This window comes from Phyllobates terribilis, unplaced genomic scaffold (assembly GCF_046119375.1).
Source record: "Phyllobates terribilis strain yellow unplaced genomic scaffold, ASM4611937v1 Scaffold_5__5_contigs__length_657084704, whole genome shotgun sequence".
Lineage (NCBI taxonomy): Eukaryota > Metazoa > Chordata > Amphibia > Anura > Dendrobatidae > Phyllobates > Phyllobates terribilis.
This window is the reverse complement of record NW_027362765.1, coordinates 1,814,930-1,835,125: the sequence shown is the minus strand read 5'-3', so window position 1 is coordinate 1,835,125 and position 20,196 is coordinate 1,814,930. Positions and strand designations below refer to the sequence as shown.

Genomic DNA, 20,196 nt, shown 5'->3' with positions numbered 1-20,196 from the left:
GGTACGCCGGATCTGTACGCAGGACGACCCGGTCCTCATGAATTTGGGTGTATGGGGGATCAAGAGAAAGGGCCTGCAGGTCACTCACCCTACGGGCCGACGTTAGGGCCACTAAGAGGATGGTTTTGAGGGTGAGGATCTTTGGCGAGATAACCTGCAGGGGTTCAAATGGGTTGCCAGAGAGTGCATTTAAAACCAAATTCAGGTCCCAGGGAGGAACTCTGAGAGCCGAACTGGCTTAGCTCTGGAACAGGATTTAATGAATCTAGAGACCCATCTGTTCCCTGCCAGGTTACAATTATAGAGCGCCCCCCGGGTGGACACCTGAACTTTAAGTGTTCCCGTAGCCAATCCTAGGTCACGTCCCTTTTGTAAAAACTCTAGGACTTCTCTAACTGGAGGTTTATCCGACAATGGGGAGTCTATAAAATGCAGGAATTTTCCTCAGATTCTGGAATAAATTTTAGTTGTTATGGGCTTTCTACTACTCAACAGGGTAGAAACTAGGCATGGTGACTACCCCCTATTGCTCAGTAACAACCTCTCAAATTCCAAGCCGCCAGATGGAAACCTTTGGCTTGTGCATGGAATATTGGCCCCTGGATGAGAAGGTCCGGCCTGTCCGGCAGGACCCAGGGATCTGAGACCGACATTATGCGAAGCAGGGAGAACCAGAGTCTTTTGGGCCAAAAGGGGGCTATTAGAATTATCCTCGCCCCCTCCTCCCGAATTTTCCTCACAACTGCCGGGATCATCACTATCGGTGGAAACGCGTAGTCCTTCCCGAACTTCCAGGGTATCTGGAGAGCGTCTACAGCATAGGGATTCTCTGTTGGATTTAGTGAACAGAATCTCTCCACCTTCCTGTTCGCCCTGATGGTGAAAAAATCTATGTCCGGTGACCCCCATAGCTGGATAATCTGTTGGAAGACTATCGGGTTTAGAGCCCACTCTCCCTGTCTTAAACTGTGGCGACTGAGGAAATCTGCTCTTGAATTTTCTACCCCCCCCCGGTGAAAAGAGCACTGAGGGATGGAAGATGCTGTTCTGCTAGATGCAGGATCCTGTTTGCCACTACCATAAGGGAGCGAGATCTTGTTCCTCCCTGGTGATTTATATACGCCAGTCGTCCGATTGTCGGTCCTGATCTGGACATGGCGACCCTGTATGCAGGGAAGGAAGCCTATCAGGGATTTCTCCACTGCCAGAAGCTCTTTTAGGTTTAATGACGCTTCTTTTTCGTGACGTAGCCAGAGCCCCTGAACGGAGAGCTCTGCCAGATGATCCCCCAGCCGGAGCGCCACTTGCATCTGTTGTAATTGTGTGGTCGACTGGTTTGGACCATTGTAAGCCTGCGGTCAGATTCTCCCTGTTTGTCCACGAGGAGAGGGAGTTTACTGTCTCCAAAGAAAGAGATAGTTTTTCCCCTAAATGTCCGTTGAAGGATTTCTGTGCTGACAGGACCTCCCACTGAAGAAGCCTCATATGACTCTGGGCCCATTTGACTGCCGGAAGACAGGAAGTCATGGAGCCTAGTAGGGACATTGCTTCTCTCAAGGACATCACGGGAGACCTTATGGCCCTTGAGACCAGGCTGACTATTTTGCAAACCTTGTCTTCCGGGAGGAAATAGGATTGGCGTTGGGAATCTAGGGTCAAGCCCAGAAAGATCTGAGTCCTTGAGTGGGATAGCTTTGATTTTTGAATATTTATTAACCACCCCAGGTGATGTAAAGCTGTCCTGACCTCTAAAAGTTGAGAGGAACAGTGGTCCTCCGATTTCCCTTTTATCAGAAAGTCATCCAGATAGGGAACAATCACCATGCTCTAGATTCGGAGAAAAGCTGTCACCTCCGCTATAACCTTTGTAAATACTCTCGGTGCTATCGAGAGTCCAAAAGGTAGGGCAGTGAATTGGAAATGTCTTAATTGTCCTTGGATGAACAGGGCTACCCTTAGGTGCTTCCGGTAGTCTGGATGGATTGGGACATGATAGTAGGCATCTTTTAGGTCGATGACTGCCATGAAACAATTGTGGTGTAAGAGTTTCACTGCAGAGTTCACTGATTCCATCTTGAAAGTCTGGTTGATTATCAGCTGATTTAGACTTTTGAGGTTGATAATGGTCCTTAAGGACCCATTTGTTTTTTTTATCACAAACAGGGGGGAATAAAATCCCCGTCCCCATTGTGAAACTGGAACTTCGTGAAGGACCTGCTTGTTGACTAAGTCTAATACCTCTGATTCTAGAGCCATCTGCTCCTCCCTGGACTTCCTCCTGGAGGTGATCATGAAGGTTCGGTGAGGGACCTGACAGAAGCGTATCTTTAGGCCGTTCTTTATGATACTTAACACCCAGGGATTTGAAGTGATGGCTTCCCAAGCTGGGATAAAATGGGAAAGCCTTCCCCCGACCTCTAGCCTCGCGTCATTGGGGAGATTTCTTGGAACTGGAGGATGGTCCTCCAAACATGTAACCAGAGTCCTTTTTAGATCCGGGCTCCCATCTTTTCCTTTCTCCCGGAGGGCGACCCCGGTTAAACCTCTTCCTCCGAAAATAGAACCTTTTTGTTTACCCCGTGAACCCTGGGAAACCTCTCTTTGTCGCCAGGCTTCTCCAAAAGCTCGTCCAGTTTTTGGCCAAACAAAAGTTTACCATCATAAGGAAGAGAACAAAGCTTATGCTTAGATTGTAGGTCTCCTGGGCAACCCATGAGCCACAGGGCTCGTCTGGCAGCATTAGACAAATTCGCCGACCTGGCAGCGAGTTTAACTGAATCCGCTGAGGAGTCGGCCAACAAAGCAGATGCTGCTTGTAGCAAAGGCAGATTGGAGAGGATTTTATCTCTGGACATCTTTTTATCCTTGAGCTGGTCTCCTAATTGCTGAAGCCACACCATAAGTGACCTAGCGGTGTGACCAGGTGTGACGCAGGAAGGAATCTGCCTTCTTATTCAAAGCATCCTTTAGACTGCCCGAATCTTCCAGGGGTAGGGACAATCTTTTGGATGATCGGATGACAGACTCGTCAACTTTAGGAACTTTGTTATCAAAGCAAAAGGTGGCTACTTTGAAGAACCTAGAATATAAGACATATTTTCAGCTGTTTCACACTTTTTTGTTAAGTATATAATTCCACATGTGTTATTCATAGTTTTGATGCCTTCAGTGTGAATGTACAATTTTCATAGTCATGAAAATACAGAAAAATCTTTAAATGAGAAAGTGTGTCCAAACTTTTGGTCTGTACTGTATATATATAAAACACAGGTACTTTCAAAATCACAGTCAGATCCCAATTACAAGCTTCTATTATTATAGTACGTTATCTCTTTAAATAATTTATGTCAAAAAATGCTTTTACTCCATTTCTATTGCACTCATCCCCTAATCATAAAGTGCTGAAAAAGATATACTTTTTTCTAAATATGAATTAAATCCCCTTACTCAAAAATTCAAAAAAGTATAAAGTGCAAAGAGTTTTTTTTTTTTTCCTCTATAATAAAGTTTAACTAGATATAGATGTATACAAGTATATAAATGCTTGGTTCTTTTTAGTATTTTCCAGACCAAATAATATAAAAAAAGGGGGAATATAACTGATAGCAATTAATTAATTTCATGATTAAGGAGTTTTCCAGACAAAGCAATGTCAAAAAATGGGGGAATAAGACTAGCAGCGATTAATTCATCTCATAGTTAAGGTGCTGTGCTTACAGAGGCAAAATCAATTAGACTTCGCATGTAGCAGACAAGTGATTCAAATGAGAGTACTTACATGGCTCAATGTATAGCTCCTGCGGATGAGACTAAGATCTACCCCAACGACGCCGTTTCGCCTTGGGCTTCTTCAATAGGGGGCGTTAGTTAATGTTCACAATATACCGTTTTTATATTGTTCTCACCAGCTGTGTGTAATCTGTCTGATCAATCAGAGTGGTTGCGGCGCATGCGTCAGTTACATAGGTGCCCTCTGAACAAAAGGGACTTCCGGACTCACTGCGCCTGACACGCTTGCGATGGAACGCATGCCGTGTCTATTGCGGAGAACCGGAAGTCAAACGGGCCCGTTTACGCGCGCATGCGCACTCTCTGTTGGAAATCCCCATATGGTGGTGGCGGAGTTTACAGTGGGCGAGCCAAGGCACCGGAGTTATATACAAAACATCTAAACCCATCTAAGTCCATAAACATTCTTTGCAATAACATAGTATATGTTTTTATAATAATTTTAGTTGAGAGATGTCTGTAGTGATTGATTGGTATACATTTTTGATTGAAGAATATTATCAGTGTTTTTGCAATAATTGTAATTAAAAAAATATCTAAAAATATTAATTAATGAATATTATCAGTGATTGGATTGTGTGAATTTGGTGTAATCAAAAATGTGTGAATGAGTGTAAACAATGTAAATAATAAAATAGTGAATAGTATGAATTGTATAGTGGAAATAAGTGAAGTGCCAGAATAAAAAATGTCAGAACAAAAATTATATGAGATGTATAATGTAATAATGGTAAAATATTGTGCAGAAAAATATATATATATAAAAACTATACACATGTGATAGGATGTAGGGTGTATTTCATACCACAATGTGTCCTGCAAAAATATTTTGCAGTTCACATGAATACACCCCACATCCTAGAAAATGTAAGTTATGGAAGAAAAAAAAGTGCATTAAGTACCCTGCAATAGAATATCCATTGCAGGGTGTGTGGCGTTTGATGATTAAAAGGTGAATGAATAAACGTGAAATATTAAACATATGTATACATTAAATACGAAAATACAATGTGAAATGAATCTGGAAGAGCAGTGAAAGACATATGCGATAATATATGACAATTGTATGGAAGATTATCATTTTTCCCCCCAAAAAAAGAAAAAAGGGGGGGGTGGGAGAAGAAAAAGGGCTCAACAACAATAATAATAATATAGTAACCGGGCCAAGGAAGTCCATAGTTATCAGTCTTCTTATCTCTTTTCTTCTCTTTATTTTCTCTTTTGTTGTTAAGAGGTCCTCACAAAGTATGGTTCAAACTTCATGACTGTCATTTCCTGAGGTCTCTCTACAGTGCATACGTCACTCCAAACTCAAACAGTCCTTTAGAATTTCAAGAGAGAGTTTTTCTAATTTCAAATATTTTACTGTGGTTATAATTTCTGAAGTGTTTTCCTTTTGTCAGATTTTTGCAGGCCTTACATTTTCCACATGTAGAAAAGCCAAATTTGGATTTATCTGCCATTTGTAGATGTGATCTTGTTTCATAGTGACTGTGTACTGTACTAAAGAATCCCTCAGATTTCTTGATCGTTTGGCAACCATTATGGGGTTTTGAGGTAGAATTTTTTGTAATGTTGGATCTGTTAACCCCTTAATAACATCTGACGTACTAATACGCGTCTGTGCCCTGGGACTTAAGAGCCAGACCCGTATTAGTACGTCATCGCGATCGCGCCCGCACACAGGCTGTGCGGGCGCGATCGCCGCCGGGTGTCAGCTGATTGTCACAGCTGACACCCGGTACTATGTGCAGGGAGCGGTCACGCACCGCTCCCAGCACATTAACCCCCGCGATGCTGCGATCGAAGTCGATCGAAGTCGATCGCGGCATTGCGGGGGCAAGGGGAGGTGATCGGCGATACTCACCTCCTCTTCCGGCTTCCAGCGCAGTCTGCAAAGGCTTCCCGGGTGTTGCCATGACGACCCGATGTCGTCATGACAACATCCGGGTCACCAGAGAGCAGGAAGATTGCTTGGACATGCGCAGTGCATCTCCAAGCAATCTTCACACTGTGCATTTCTGACAGCTTGCATGGCATAGGGATGGTGCTCCATTCCTGTGCCATGCAGGCGATCAGAAAAAAAAAGTGAAAGTCCCAGAGTGGGACAAAGTAATAAAGTGTATAAACTGTGTGAAAGTGGAAAAAAAAAAAAAAAAAAATGTGCAAAAATATTATAAAAAAATAAAAAAAATAATACACCAAAAATAAAAATATAATGTACCCATCAATAAATATTATTATAAAAAAAATAAAAAAAAAACAATAAAAGTACACATATTTGGTATCGCCGCGTCCGGAACAACCTGACCTATAAAACTGTCCCACTAGTTAACCCCTTCAGTGAACACGGTAAAAAAAAAAAAAAAAAAAACAAGCAAAAAACAATGCTTTATCACCATACCGCCAAACAAAAAGTGGAATAACACGCGATCAAAAAGACGCATATAAATAAAAATGATACCGCTGAAAACGTCATCTCGTCCCGCAAAAAACAAGCCGCCATATAGCTCCATCAGCCGAAAAATAAAAAAGTTATAGCTCTCAGAATAAAGCAATACTAAAAAATATTTTTTTCTATAAAATAGCTTTTATTGTGTATAAGCGCCAAAACATAGAAAAATGATACAAATGTGGTACCGCTGTAAACGTACTGACCCGAAGAGTAAAGCTGCCTCATCAATTTTACCACACGCGGAACAGAATAAAAAAAAAAAAAAAAAACAATTCCTGAATTGTTGGTTTTTGTTTATTCTGCCTCCCAAAAATCGGAATAGAAAGCGATCAAAAAATGTCACGTGCCTGAAAATGGCACCAATAACAACGTCAAGTCATCCCGCAAAAAACGAGCCGTCACATGACTGTCTGCCAAAATCTGGAAAAATTATAGCTCTCAAAATATGGCGATGCAAAAACTAGATTTTACAAAAAATGCGTCTTTTAGTGTGTGACAGCTGTCAGTCATAAAAACCCCATATGATTCTGGCATTGCTGTAATCACACCGACCCGAAGAATAAAGTCGTCTAATCACTTATACCGCACAAGGAACGGCGTCAAAAATAAACTCTTGAGTTAGGATTGGGCTAGGGTTAGGGCTGGGTTTGGGGCTAGGGTTGTGCTGGGGCTAGGGTTGTGCTGGGGCTAGGGTTGTGCTGGGGCTAGGGTTGTGCTGGGGCTAGGGTTGTGCTGGGGCTAGGGTTGTGCTAGGGTTAGGGCTGGGGTTGGGATTTTTTTCAAAAGTAAGAAAAAAAGATGACGATATGGCGACTAGTGTTGAGAGCAAGTGCTCGCTACTTGAGTTTGCATCGGGTGCTCTGGTATGCATTTAGTATCGTGGGTATTTGAGTGACATGCTCGAGTCTCTGCCCCATATGCTTCGCGGCCAAAAAACTTTATGGGGATTGCCTGCCATGCACGAGCGATCCCCGCATGTTTTTTTTTGGGTGTCTAATAACCGTGAAACATGCGGAGCAGGGACTCGAGCATGTCACTCGAGCACTTGAGCAAACTCAAGTAGCGAGCACTTGCGCTCAAGAATAATGAAAACTTATTCAATATGATGACCTAATGTAAACAAATAATGTGCCGTACCTCTGGGTTCAAAATGTTCACTATACACCTTAATAAAATCTTTGAGGGGTATAGTTTCCAAAATGGGGACACTTGTGGGGGAGCTCCACTGTTTAGGCACATCACGGGCTCTCCAAACGCGACATGGTGTCCGCTAACAAATTGAATGGAAAATCGGCTCAAATTGTTAGCGGACGCCATGTTGCGTTTGGAGAGCCCCTGTGTGTCTAAACATTGGAGCTCCCCCACAAGTGACCCCATTTTGGAAACTAGACCCCCCAAGGCACCTATCTAGATGCATAGTGAGCACTTAGAACCCCCAGGTGCTTCACAAATTGATTCGTAAAAATGAAAAAGTGAAAATAAAACACTTTTTCATTTTTATGAATCAATTTGTGAAGCACCTGGGGTTCCAAGTGCTCACTATGAATCTAGATAGGTGCCTTGGGGGGTCTAGTTTCCAAAATGGGGTCACTTGTGGGGGAGCTCCAATGTTTGGGCACACAGGGACTCTCTAAATGCAACATGGTATCCGCTAACAAATTGAATGGAAAATCGGCTCAAATTGTTAGCGGACACCACATTGCGTTTGGAGAGCCCCTCTGTGCCCAAACTTTGGAGCTCCCCCACAAGTGACCCCATTTTGGAAACTAGACCCCCCAAGGCACCTTTCTAGATGCATAGTGAGCACTTGGAACCCCCAGGTGCTTCACAAATTGATTCGTAAAAATGAAAAAGTGAAAAAAAAAACACTTTTTCATTTTTATGAATCAATTTGTGAAGCACCTGGGGTTCCAAGTGCTCACTATGAATCTAGATAGGTGCCTTGGGGGGTCTAGTTTCCAAAATGGGGTCACTTGTGGGGGAGCTCCAATGTTTGGGCACACAGGGACTCTCCAAATGCAACATGATATCCGCTAACAAATTGTCGGCTCAAATTGTTAGCGGATATCATGTTGCATTTGGAGAGTCCCTGTGTGCCCAAACATTGGAGCTCCTCCACAAGTGACCCCATTTTGGAAACTAGACCCCCCAAGGCACCTATCTAGATGCATAGTGAGCACTTGGAACCCCTAGGTGCTTCACAAATTAATTCGTAAAAATGAAAAAGTGTTTTTTTTTTCACTTTTTCATTATTACGAATCAATTTGTGAAGCACCTGGGGGATCCAAGTGCTCACTATGCATCTAGAAAGGTGCCTTGGGGGGTCTAGTTTCCAAAATGGGGTCACTTGTGGGGGAGCTCCAAAGTTTGGGCACAGAGGGGCTCTCCAAACGCAATGTGGCGTCCGCTAACAATTTGAGCCGATTTTCCATTCAATTTGTTAGCGGATACCATGTTGCATTTAGAGAGTCCCTGTGTGCCCAAACATTGGAGCTCTCCCACAAGTGACCCCATTTTGGAAACTAGACCCCCCAAGGCACCTATCTAGATGCATAGTGAGCAGTTGGAACCCCCAGGTGCTTCACAAATTGATTCATAAAAATGAAAAAGTGTTTTTTTTTTTCACTTTTTCATTGTTACGAATCAATTTGTGAAGCACCTGGGGGTTCCAAGTGCTCACTATGCATCTAGAAAGGTGCCTTGGGGGGTCTAGTTTCCAAAATGGGGTCACTTGTGGGGGAGCTCCAAAGTTTGGGCACAGAGAAGCTCTCCAAACGCAATGTGGTGTCCGCTAACAATTTGAGCCGATTTTCCATTCAATTTGTTAGCGGATACCATGTTGCATTTAGAGAGTCCCTGTGTGCCCAAACATTGGAGCTCTCCCACAAGTGACCCCATTTTGGAAACTAGACCCCCCAAGGCACCTATCTAGATGCATAGTGAGCAGTTGGAACCCCCAGGTGCTTCACAAATTGATTCATAAAAATGAAAAAGTGTTTTTTTTTTCACTTTTTCATTGTTACGAATCAATTTGTGAAGCACCTGGGGGTTCCAAGTGCTCACTATGCATCTAGATAGGTGCCTTGGGGGGTCTAGTTTCCAAAATGGGGTCACTTGTGGGGGAGCTCCAATGTTTGGGCACACAGCAGCTCTCCAAACGCAACATGGTGTCGCTAACAATTTGAGCCAATTTTGCGTTAAATTTGTTAGCGGACACCATGTTGCATTTAGAGAGCCGCTGTGTGCCCAAATATTGGAGCTCCCCCACAAGTGACCCCATTTTGGAAACTAGACCACCCAAGGCACCTATCTAGATGCATAGTGAGCACTTGGAACCCTCAGGTGCTTCATAAATTGATTCATACAAATGAAAAAGTGTTTTTTTTTTCACTTTTTCATTGTTACGAATCAATTTGTGAAGCACCTGGGGGTTCCAAGTGCTCACTATGCATCTAGATAGGTGCCTTGGGGGGTCTAGTTTCCAAAATGGGGTCACTTGTGGGGGAGCTCCAATGTTTGGGCACACAGGGACTCTCTAAATGCAACATGGTGTCCTCTAACAAATTTAACGGAAAATCGGCTCAAATTGTTAGCGACACCATGTTGCGTTTGGAGAGCCGCTGTGTGCCCAAACATTGGAGCTCCCCCACAAGTGACCCCATTTTGGAAACTAGACCCCCCAAGGCACCTATCTAGATGCATTGTGAGCACTTGGAACACTCAGGTGCTTCACAAATTGATTCATAAAAATGAAAAAGTGTTTTTTTTTTCACTTTTTCATTGTTACGAATCAATTTGTGAAGCACCTGGGGGTTCCAAGTGCTCACTATGCATCTAGAAAGGTGCCTTGGGGGGTCTAGTTTCCAAAATGGGGTCACTTGTGGGGGAGCTCCAAAGTTTGGGCACACATGGGCTCTCCAAACACAACATGGCGTCCGCTAATTATTCAAGCAAATTTTACAATCAAAAAGTCAAATAGCGCTCCTTCCCTTCCGAGCCCTGCCGTGCGCGCAAACAGTATTTTTTCCCCAAATATTGGGTATCTGCGTGCCCAGGGGAAATTGCACAACAAATTTTGGGGTCCATTTTTTCTTGTTACCCCTGTGAAAATAAAAAAAATTGGGTCTAAATTAACATTTTTGTGAAAAAAGTTAAATGTTCATTTTTTTCTTCCACATTCAAAAAATTCCTGTGAAGCACCTGAAGGGTTAATAAAGTTCTTGAATGTGGTTTTGAGCACCTTGAGGGGTGCAGTTTTTAGAATGGTGTCACTTTTGGGTATTTTCTGTCATAAAGACCTCTCAAAGTGACTTCAAATGTGATGTGGTCCCTAAAAAAATGGTTTTGTAAATTTTGTTGGAAAAATGAGAAATCGCTGGTCAACTTTTAACCCTTATAGCTCCCTAACAAAAAAAAATTTTGGTTCCAAAATTGTGCTGATGTAAAGTAGACATGTGGGAAATGTTATTTATTAACTCTTTTGTGTGACATATCGCTCTGATTTCAGGGCTTAAAAATTCAAATTTTGAAAATTGCAAAATTTTCAAAATTTTCGCCAAATTTCCGTTTTTTTCACAAATAAACGCAAGTGATATCGAAGAAATTTTTCCACAATCATGAAGTACAATATGTCACGAAAAAACAATCTCAGAATCAGGGGGATCCGTTGAAGCGTTCGAGAGTAATTACCTCATAAAATGACAGTGGTCAGAATTGTAAAAATTGGCCCGGTCATTAACATGCAAACCACCCGCGGGGCTTAAGGGGTTAATAACAAATTCCAATGTTTCCTGATAATTCCGGTAAGCTCTGGCCACTGATCATTGTAATTAGATATAAATCTTATAGAGCATTCCTTATCATCACTTTTTTTTTTTTTCTTGCCATATAACAGTTGTTCTCTGCTGGTATTCACAGCTCTTTTAAATCCAGTTTTAATGTTTCTGTTGCTGTAGCCCCGGTCCTTAAAACGTCTCGTAAGGTCTTGGGCTTGTTGCTGAAATGATTCATTACTGGTACATATCATTTTCAATCTCAAAAATTGTCCCATGGGGATTCCCTTGATTGTAGAAGGGAGGTAGGAAGAAGTTCCATGTAGTAATGCATTTGTAGCTGTGGATTTTCTATACATATCAGTCATGATGTAACCACTAGGAGTAGTGGTGATATGCAGATCTAGAAAATCCACTGCTTTTCCATATTGGTAGGTGAGCTTAATATTAAGATTATTCTTGTTCAGCTGATCCATGAATCTACTTAGTTGCTTTGTTGGTCCTTCCCAAATAAACCAAATATCATCGATGAACCTCATCCACCCTTGAACGAGGTGGATGTCATCGATTTCCTCACTTTGGAAGATATATTTTTCCCTCGCCCCCAAAAATAGGTTTGCGTATGCAGGGGCACACGAGGCCCCCATCGCAGTTCCTTGTTTTTGTAAGTAGACTTTTTTTATTGAAAACAAAAACATTGTGCTCCAGTACAAAACATAATAAGGTTAGAATTAGAGTGGCCATTGACTTGTCCAGATTGCTCTCCTCAAGAAAAGGGGATACTGCTTTTAGTCCATCCTTGTGTTTAATTGATGAATATAACGCTTCCACATCAGTAGTTACCATTACAGATCCAGCCTCCAATTGTAATGAGTCTAGTCTTCTCAATGCATCCGTTGAATCCCTAATGTAAGATGGTAGGGTAAGTACCAAAGGTTGCAAATAGAAGTCTATTATGGTGCATATGCTTTTGCACAGACTACCATTTCCAGAGATAATGGGTCTCCCAGGAGGATCTAGTTGATCCTTGTGTAATTTTGATAATAAATAAAAGGTTGGTAGTCTTGGTCGCACCTTTTTTATCAAGTCTACCAACCTTCTAGGAATTACATTGTCCTCAAATGCTTTTTCTAATATTTCAATCAGTTGAGACTGAAATTGAGTTAATGGATTAAATGTCAATTTCTGATAACAACCAGGGAACTCTAATATCTTGGCGGCTTGTTTTTCATATAGATCATTTGGCCAAATAACCAGGTTACCGCCTTTATCAGCAGGTTTTATGACTACATTAGGCAAGTTTTTAAGATGTTCAAGCGCCACCCTCTCCTCCTTGCTCATATTCGATCTACCTCTAGCACTGTGAGGAAGTGTTGCAATTTCTGTTGTTACCATTTTAGAAAAAATGTCTACTGCTGAGCAAGTAGATAATGATGGGAAGGTTTTAGATTTTTTGATTAAGTGAACAGGAAACTTACCTCCATCAATTTGTTCATTTTCTGCTTCCTGGTCTACCAGATCTTTTAAGGCCCTTTTTTCCAACTCAGTGGGAAAAAGTATGTCCAAGTCTGGTCTAAAGTGTAGTTTTTGTAAGATGATTTTTCTAGCAAAGGTGCAAGTCCTTCACCACTGTGAACTGATCTAAGTGAGAGGATAGGGAGAAGGTTAAACCTTTTTCCAAAACTTTCACCTGTGTCTCTTAATATGTGATCAGATAAGTTAACTACCTTTCAGGCGGTCATTCTGTCTCTTGTTGAATTTCTTGGTAAACATTTCATGATATCTCTTTTGGTGTAGTCTAGTATTTGGTCTAGTGTGTTCAACTGCATCTTCACTTTCACTACATGAAGCACTGCTTTCAGAGCATGATGGTTCATGATTAGAGGAAACTGTTGTATTTAGTTGGTTTTGACTTCGTTTCTTTGGTAGCTGCCATTTAAAGACCTTATTATTTTCATAATCCTGTACATCATGTAGGTATTTTTTATGTTTCACTTTACAAATATCTGTTTCCCATTTGTTGATATCACCTTCAATGCTTTTTAGATATATTTCGAGTCTCTCCTTATAAAGTTCTTTTTTTAGATCCTCAATTTTTTTGTCAATTATACTCAGAGACAAAGTATTTTTTTCAATGATGATTTTTAAGAATTCCATGGAGCAATTGGTGGCTGCAACCTTCCACCTATTAATTAATTCCGTCTCTTCCAGATCAAATGATGGGTACACCTGTACTCTTAATCCCCTGGGAATGATTTTTTGTTCACAGTAATTTTCCAAAGTAATCCTATTCCACCATATTTTAAGTTTCCTCTGGATAGCCGTTTTATATTGAAACATTAAATCCCTGTTTTCTCTTACTACATCCTGTGGAGCACCTGGAAAGCCCTGTTTAAACATGTCCAATGCTTTAGATCTCCAGGCTGTCTCCCTGGCTTTGAGATCCATTTCTATTATATGACCATCTGTTCAAAAAACAGTAAATGATTAATATGTCAAAAAAATAGGGGGGTCAGTAGCTTGCAACTTCCAGTTTAGAAAACAACATCAACAAATAAACTCAGGCTAAATCAGCCTAGTTTTAAAGGAAGATATAAATGAAATTGTTTAAAATGTATTCATTTTTATTTCCAATAGTTTGTTAAAAAAATTTCTTTCAAAATCACAGTCAGATCCCAATTACAACTACATTTTCTAGGATGTGGGGTGTATTCATGTGAACTGCAAAATATTTTTGCAGGACACATTGTGGTATGAAATACACCCTACATCCTATCACATGTGTATAGTTTTTATAAATATATTTGTCTGCACAATATTTTACCATTATTACATTATACACCTCCTATAATTTTTGTTCTGACATTTTTTATTCTGGCACTTCACTTATTTCCACTATACAATTCATACCATTCACTATCTTATTATTTACATTGTTTACACTCATTCACACATTTTTGATTACACCAAATTCACACAATCCAATCACTGATAATATTCATTAATTAATATTTTTAGATATTTTTTTAATTGAAATTATTACAAAAACACTGATAATATTCTTCAATCAAAAATGTATACCAATCACTACAGACATCTCTCAACTAAAATTATTATAAAAACATATACTATGTTATTGCAAAGAATGTTTATGGACTTAAATGGGTTTAGATGTTTTGTATATAACTCCAGTGCCTTGGCACACCCCCTCTAAACTCCGCCACCACCACATGGGGATTTCCAACAGAGAATGCGCATGTGCACGTGAACGGGCACGTTTGATTTCCGGTCCTGCGCAATAGACACGGCATGCGTTCCATCGCATGCGTGTCAGGCGCAGTGAGTCCGGAAGTCCCTTTTGTTCAGAGGGCACCTATGTAACTGACGCATGCGCCGCAACCACTCTGATTGATCAGACAGATTACACACAGCTGGTGAGAACAATACAACCAGGCACTGCTCATCACCTGCACAATACAATCCCAACAGTGAAACATGGTGGTGGCAGCATCATGCTATGGGGGTGTTTTTCAGCTGCAGGGACAGGACGACTGGTTGCAATTGAAGGAAACATGAATGCGGCCAAGTACAGAGATATCCTGGATGAAAACCTCTTCCAGAGTGCTCTGGACTTCAGACTTGGCTGAAGGTTCACCTTCCAACAAGACAATGACCCTAAGCACACAGCTAAAATAACAAAGGAGTGGCTTCAGAACAACTCTGTGACCATTCTTTACTGGCCCAGCCAGAGCCCTAACCTAAACCCATTTGAGCATCTCTGGAGAGACCTGAAAATGGCTGTCTACCAATGTTCACCATCCAACCTGATGGAACTGGAGAGAATCTGCAAGGAAGGATGGCAGAGGATCCCCAAATCCAGGTGTGAAAACCTTGTTGCATCATTCCCAAGAAGACTCATGGCTGTACTAGCTCAAAAGGGTGCTTCTACTCAATACTCAGCAAAGGATCTGAATACTTATGACCATGTGATATTTCAGTTTTTCTTTTTTAATAAATTTGCAAAAATGTCTACATTTCTGTTTTTTTCCAGTCAAGATGGGGTTGTAATGCAGCAGCTTGCTGCATTGCTAAAATGTCCAGGGGGTGTGTTCTGACTGACCATTTACCTCCCCCTCAGGTGACTGATCACATGATTGTGACATCATCACAGGTCCTGTGTGCACAAAAGGATATATAAATCCTGGTGGATTTTGAAATAGAGAGAAAGAGGTCTGGAAAGCAAAGGCTGGATCCCTGTGTCTAGGATACCAGTAGCCTTGGAAGGCAAGAGGCTTGGTCCCTGTGTTTGGGACTCCATTAGCCTGGAAGGCAGAGGCTGGATCTCTGTGTCTGGATCTCTGTGTCTAGGATACCAGTAGCCTTGGAAGGCACGTGGCCTGGAAACTACGTCTGGGGAGCCTTAAAGCCACAGCTGTGGCAGAACCGAGCTGATAGAAGCAGCTGAGACCCGGCAAAGGTAAACCGGCGCTTTAAGTGAATATTGATGCTGTACCTTGCTGAAGTCTGTATTTGAAGCCAGGCAGGCATTACTGCCACTGAAAAGGCTCTAGGATACATGTGTAACATTCCTGCGAGCCACTGAGATGGACTATGTTATGAGCGGTTTAAACTGCTGGACTGTGAATTACCGGAAAACGTTGCATGTGTGCTTTAATTGACCCAGTGAAGCGAGTACCCCTCAGCGTGATGAATAGCGCTTCCTTACAGGGTGCAGAGTGTACTTTAATGAGAACAAAAAATGAACTTTTTAGAATTTACCAAATGGCTGCAAAGAAACAAGGAGTGAAAAATTAAAAGGGGTCTGAATACTTTCCGTACCCATAACTCGGTGTTGAATTATAATTGTTATAATTGTCTGATACAAAGAACATGCCACAAGGCTTGGAAACCACAGGGGGCCTTCCTGTGGCAGCTCACAGCTGCGGTGATGGATGTCACTCAGACTCTCGGCCTCCTCCCTTCTTCTTGCTACAGAAGTGTCCAAATACACTCTACATTGAAGATCTCTATAATCCCCCACCAAACAGGGCACAATGATTGACATGGGATTACGGGAAGACAATACATCCCAGTGATACACTAAATAGATTTTTGGAAACACACGAACTGGGTGAATCTCACCCCGGCTTTCAGCACAGTCCAGCACGTAGGGAAAGGGAGATACACGGCACAGCCTTGCAGGAGCCCCTAGGGCCCCTCTGCTTGGTCTCCACACGTAGCAGGGGCCCATCTGGATCCAATGACACCAGAACCGGCTACTTAGGACTGTCCATTAAGGAAGTATAGCCCATTTTAGTTTTTGGAGTTTTTAGCTCCAGAGAGGCCAGGGGTGGAGATTGAGGTTCAGCCAGGAGGCAAGAGGGGGAGTGATTCAGTGGGGTTAAGAGCCCAGCAGCCCTAGCTCCATTTACTTTTTCCCTGGGAGGTTGTGACGTCATGTGGGAGAAGTCCTGCAACAAAGGGGACCACTAGCCTCCCATGTGGCAACACCTCCCCCACAAGCCAGACCATCCATCTGACTGGTAATTGACTCTTAGTAACTGCTTTATCTCTTTTGTACCACTACTATTGTGTTTGCAACTCTGACCATTATGTATGTATAACCCTTATGTTACAGATCCGGGTGGTGGAACCTCTGTGCTGCGGTGCAAGGAGAGACCAGAGGGGAGTGACTAAGTATCTAATCGGCCTGACCAAGGTTGCACGGCTCAATAGACTCTGTTAACCAGGGAGTGACCGAGCAGAGGGACCAGATGCCACTCTGGGACCGACCTTGTATGAGAGCAGGTGACTCCCACAGGTCAGATCGCAGGGACTGACCAGTACAGCGGTTGAGCACGGCAGGAAGGCTGACGGGTGGTCCGGGTAGACAAGCAGGCTGATTCGGCTAATAGCCAGATGGGTGTTCCGGGTAGGCAGGCTGGCGAGCACAACGGGTAACTGGCATGTGCTTCCAGGTAAGCAGTCTGGCGGACAAGGCAGGTAGCAGGCAGGTGCTTCCAGGTAAGCAGGCTGGCGGGCACGGCAGGTAACAGGCAGGTGCTTCCAGGTAAGCAGGCTGGCGGGCATGGCAGGTAACAGGCAGGTGCATCCAGGTAAGCAGGCGGGCAAAGCCCATAGATAGACTGGCGGACTGGACTGTAGACAGACTGTCGGGCTGGGTAGTAGTCAGACTGGCGGACTGGACTGAAGAACAGACTGGCGGACAGGACTGACTTGCAGAGGGACCTGAGGGCTGAAGCAACAGTAAGAATAACAGAGCAACAACCTTGCATGGGCACCTCCATATTGGAGGAGGTGCTTTAAATAGGGAAAGTCCCCCGGCCCGGGGATTTTTTAGGATGGCGCGCGTGGCCCCTTTAAGAGGGAGCGCGCGCTCCCTAAGCACAATGCACGGGAAGCTGCATGCACCAGCAGCAGCAGGGAGGCCGGAAGACGCAGGACCAGGAGCGCGGCGGTAAGGGGAACGACGTCTCGGCCTGGCAAAGACGACGGTGCTACAGTACCCCCCCCCCTTTACGGCCCCTCTTTTTTAGGCCTGCAAGAAATTCTTTAAGAAGAAGAGGGGCATGGATGTTCTTCTTGGGTTCCCAAGACCTCTCCTCCGGGCCAAACCCCTTCCAATCTGCCAAAAAAAGGTTTTTCCTCTTACCTTTTTGGTGGCCAAAACGTTCTCTACCTCATAGACGTCCTCAGCGGAGACTGGAGCTGGAGAGGTACCTGGATCGTCAGAGAAGGAATTAAGAACATCTGGGTGGAGGACAGATATGTGGAAAGAGTTGGGAATCCGTAAGGTGGCCGGGAGTTTGAGCTTGTAAGCCACGGGATTGATTTGGTTGAGAACCTCAAACGGACCAATGAACCGCGGACCCAACTTATACGATGGTACTTTGAGACCAACATGTTTGGAGGAGAGCCAGACCCTGTCTCCCGGACGGAATTGAGGCGGATCCAGACGTCTATTATCAGCATGTTTCTTCATCCGCTCGGAGGACTGAAGAAGTGCGAATCTAGTGTCCTCCCAAATATGTCAAAAAAACAGGGGGGTCAGTAGCTTGCAACTTCCAGTTTAGGAAACAACATCAACAAATAAACTCAGGCTAAATCAGCCTAGTTTTAAAGGAAGATATAAATACAATTGTTTAAAATGTATTCATTTTTATTTCCAATAGTTTGTTAAAAAAAATTCTTTTATATATAGTACAGACCAAAAGTTTGGACACACCTTGTCATTTAAAGATTTTTCTGTATTTTCATGACTATGAAAATTGTACATTCACACTGAAGGCATCAAAACTATGAATTAACACATGTGTAATTATATACTTAACAAAAAAGTGTGAAACAACTGAAAATATGTCTTATATTCTAGGTTCTTCAAAGTAGCCACCTTTTGCTTTGATGACTGCTTTGCACACTCTTGGCATTCTCTTGATGAGCTTCAAGAGGTAGTCACCGGAAATGGTTTTCACTTCACAGGTGTGCCCTGTCAGGTTTAATAAGTGGGATTTCTTGCCTTATAAATGGGGTTGGGACCATCAGTTGTGTTGTGCAGAACTCTGGTGGATACACAGCTGATAGTCCTACTGAATAGACTGTTAGAATTTGTATTATGGCAAGAAAAAAGCAGCTAAGTAAAGAAAAACGAGTGGACATCATTACTTTAAGAAATGAAGGACAGTCAGTCTGAAAAATTGGGAAAACTTTGAAAGTGTCCCCAAGTGCAGTTGCAAAAACCATCAAGCTCTACAAAGAAACTGGCTCACATGAGGACCGCCCCAGGAAAGGAAGACCAAGAGTCACCTCTGCTTCTGAGGATAAGTTTATCCGAGTCACCAGCCTCAGAAATCGCAGGTTAACAGCAGCTCAGATTAGAGACCAGGTCAATGCCACACAGAGTTCTAGCAGCAGACACATCTCTTCAACAACTGTAAAGAGGAGACTTTGTGCAGCAGGCCTTCATGGTAAAATAGCTGCTAGGAAACCACTGCTAAGGACAGGCAACAAGCAGAAGAGACTTGTTTGGGCTCAAGAACACAAGGAATGGACATTAGACCAGTGGAAATCGGTGCTTTGGTCTTATGAGTCCAAGTTTGAGATCTTTAGTTCCAACCACCGTGTCTTTGTGCGACGCAGAAAAGGTGAACGGATGGACTCTACATGCCTGGTTCCCACCGTGAAGCATGGAGGAGGAGGTGTGATGGTGTGGGGGTGCTTTGCTGGTGACACTGTTGGGGATTTATTCAAAATTGAAGGCATACTGAACCAGCATGGCTACCACAGCATCTTGCAGCGGCATGCTATTCCATCCAGTTTGCATTTAGTTGGACAATCATTTATTTTTCAACAGGGCAATGACCCCAAACACACCTCCAGGCTGTGTAAGGGCTATTTGACCAAGAAGGAGAGTGATGGGGTGCTACGCCAGATGACCTGGCCTCCACAGTCACCAGACCTGAACCCAATTGAGATGGTTTGGGGTGAGCTGGACCGCAGAGTGAAGGCAAAAGGGCCAACAAGTGCTAAGCATCTCTGGGAACTCCTTCAAGATTGTTGGAAGACCATTTCCGGTGACTACCTCTTGAAGCTCATCAAGAGAATGCCAAGAGTGTGCAAAGCAGTCATCAAAGCAAAAGGTGGCTACTTTGAAGAAGCTAGAATATAAGACATATTTTCAGTTGTTTCACACTTTTTTGTTAAGTATATAATTCCACATGTGTTAATTCATAGTTTTGCTGCCTTCAGTGTAAATGTACAATTTTCATAGTCATGAAAATACAGAAAAATCTTTAAATGAGGTGTGTCCAAACTTTTGGTCTGTACTGTATAATATATATATATATATATATATATATATATATATACACACACACACACACACACACACACAGTATATATATGTCTATACACATACGCTGTGCACACACAGTATACATACATACGCATTGCACATGTTTACATACAGCTCTTACATACACTATACACTAATGCATGCACTTTACACATATGCAAGCATCTCAAAGATGTTTATATATGCGCACACACATACACTGCCCATATACAGATATTGGAAATAAATAAAGCCCATCTTGTGTGGCATACCTCTTCTTTCAGTAGGTAGTTTCTGTTTCCAGCACCTCTCCTCTCACCCCTGTTGGC

At 42.8% G+C, this 20,196-nt stretch overlaps 1 protein-coding gene across 1 annotated transcript in view; it reads right to left on the bottom strand.

Annotated features, from left to right (window-relative positions):
* LOC141270811 (uncharacterized) overlaps positions 1-12,357 on the bottom strand; it is a 40,895-nt gene extending 28,538 nt beyond the window's left edge. The window contains exon 1 of the mRNA XM_073680917.1: positions 12,113-12,357. Coding sequence (XP_073537018.1) covers positions 12,113-12,357 — 245 coding nt within the window. The remainder of the gene's footprint in view (positions 1-12,112) is intronic.
* Between the last annotated feature and the right edge of the window lie 7,839 nt (positions 12,358-20,196).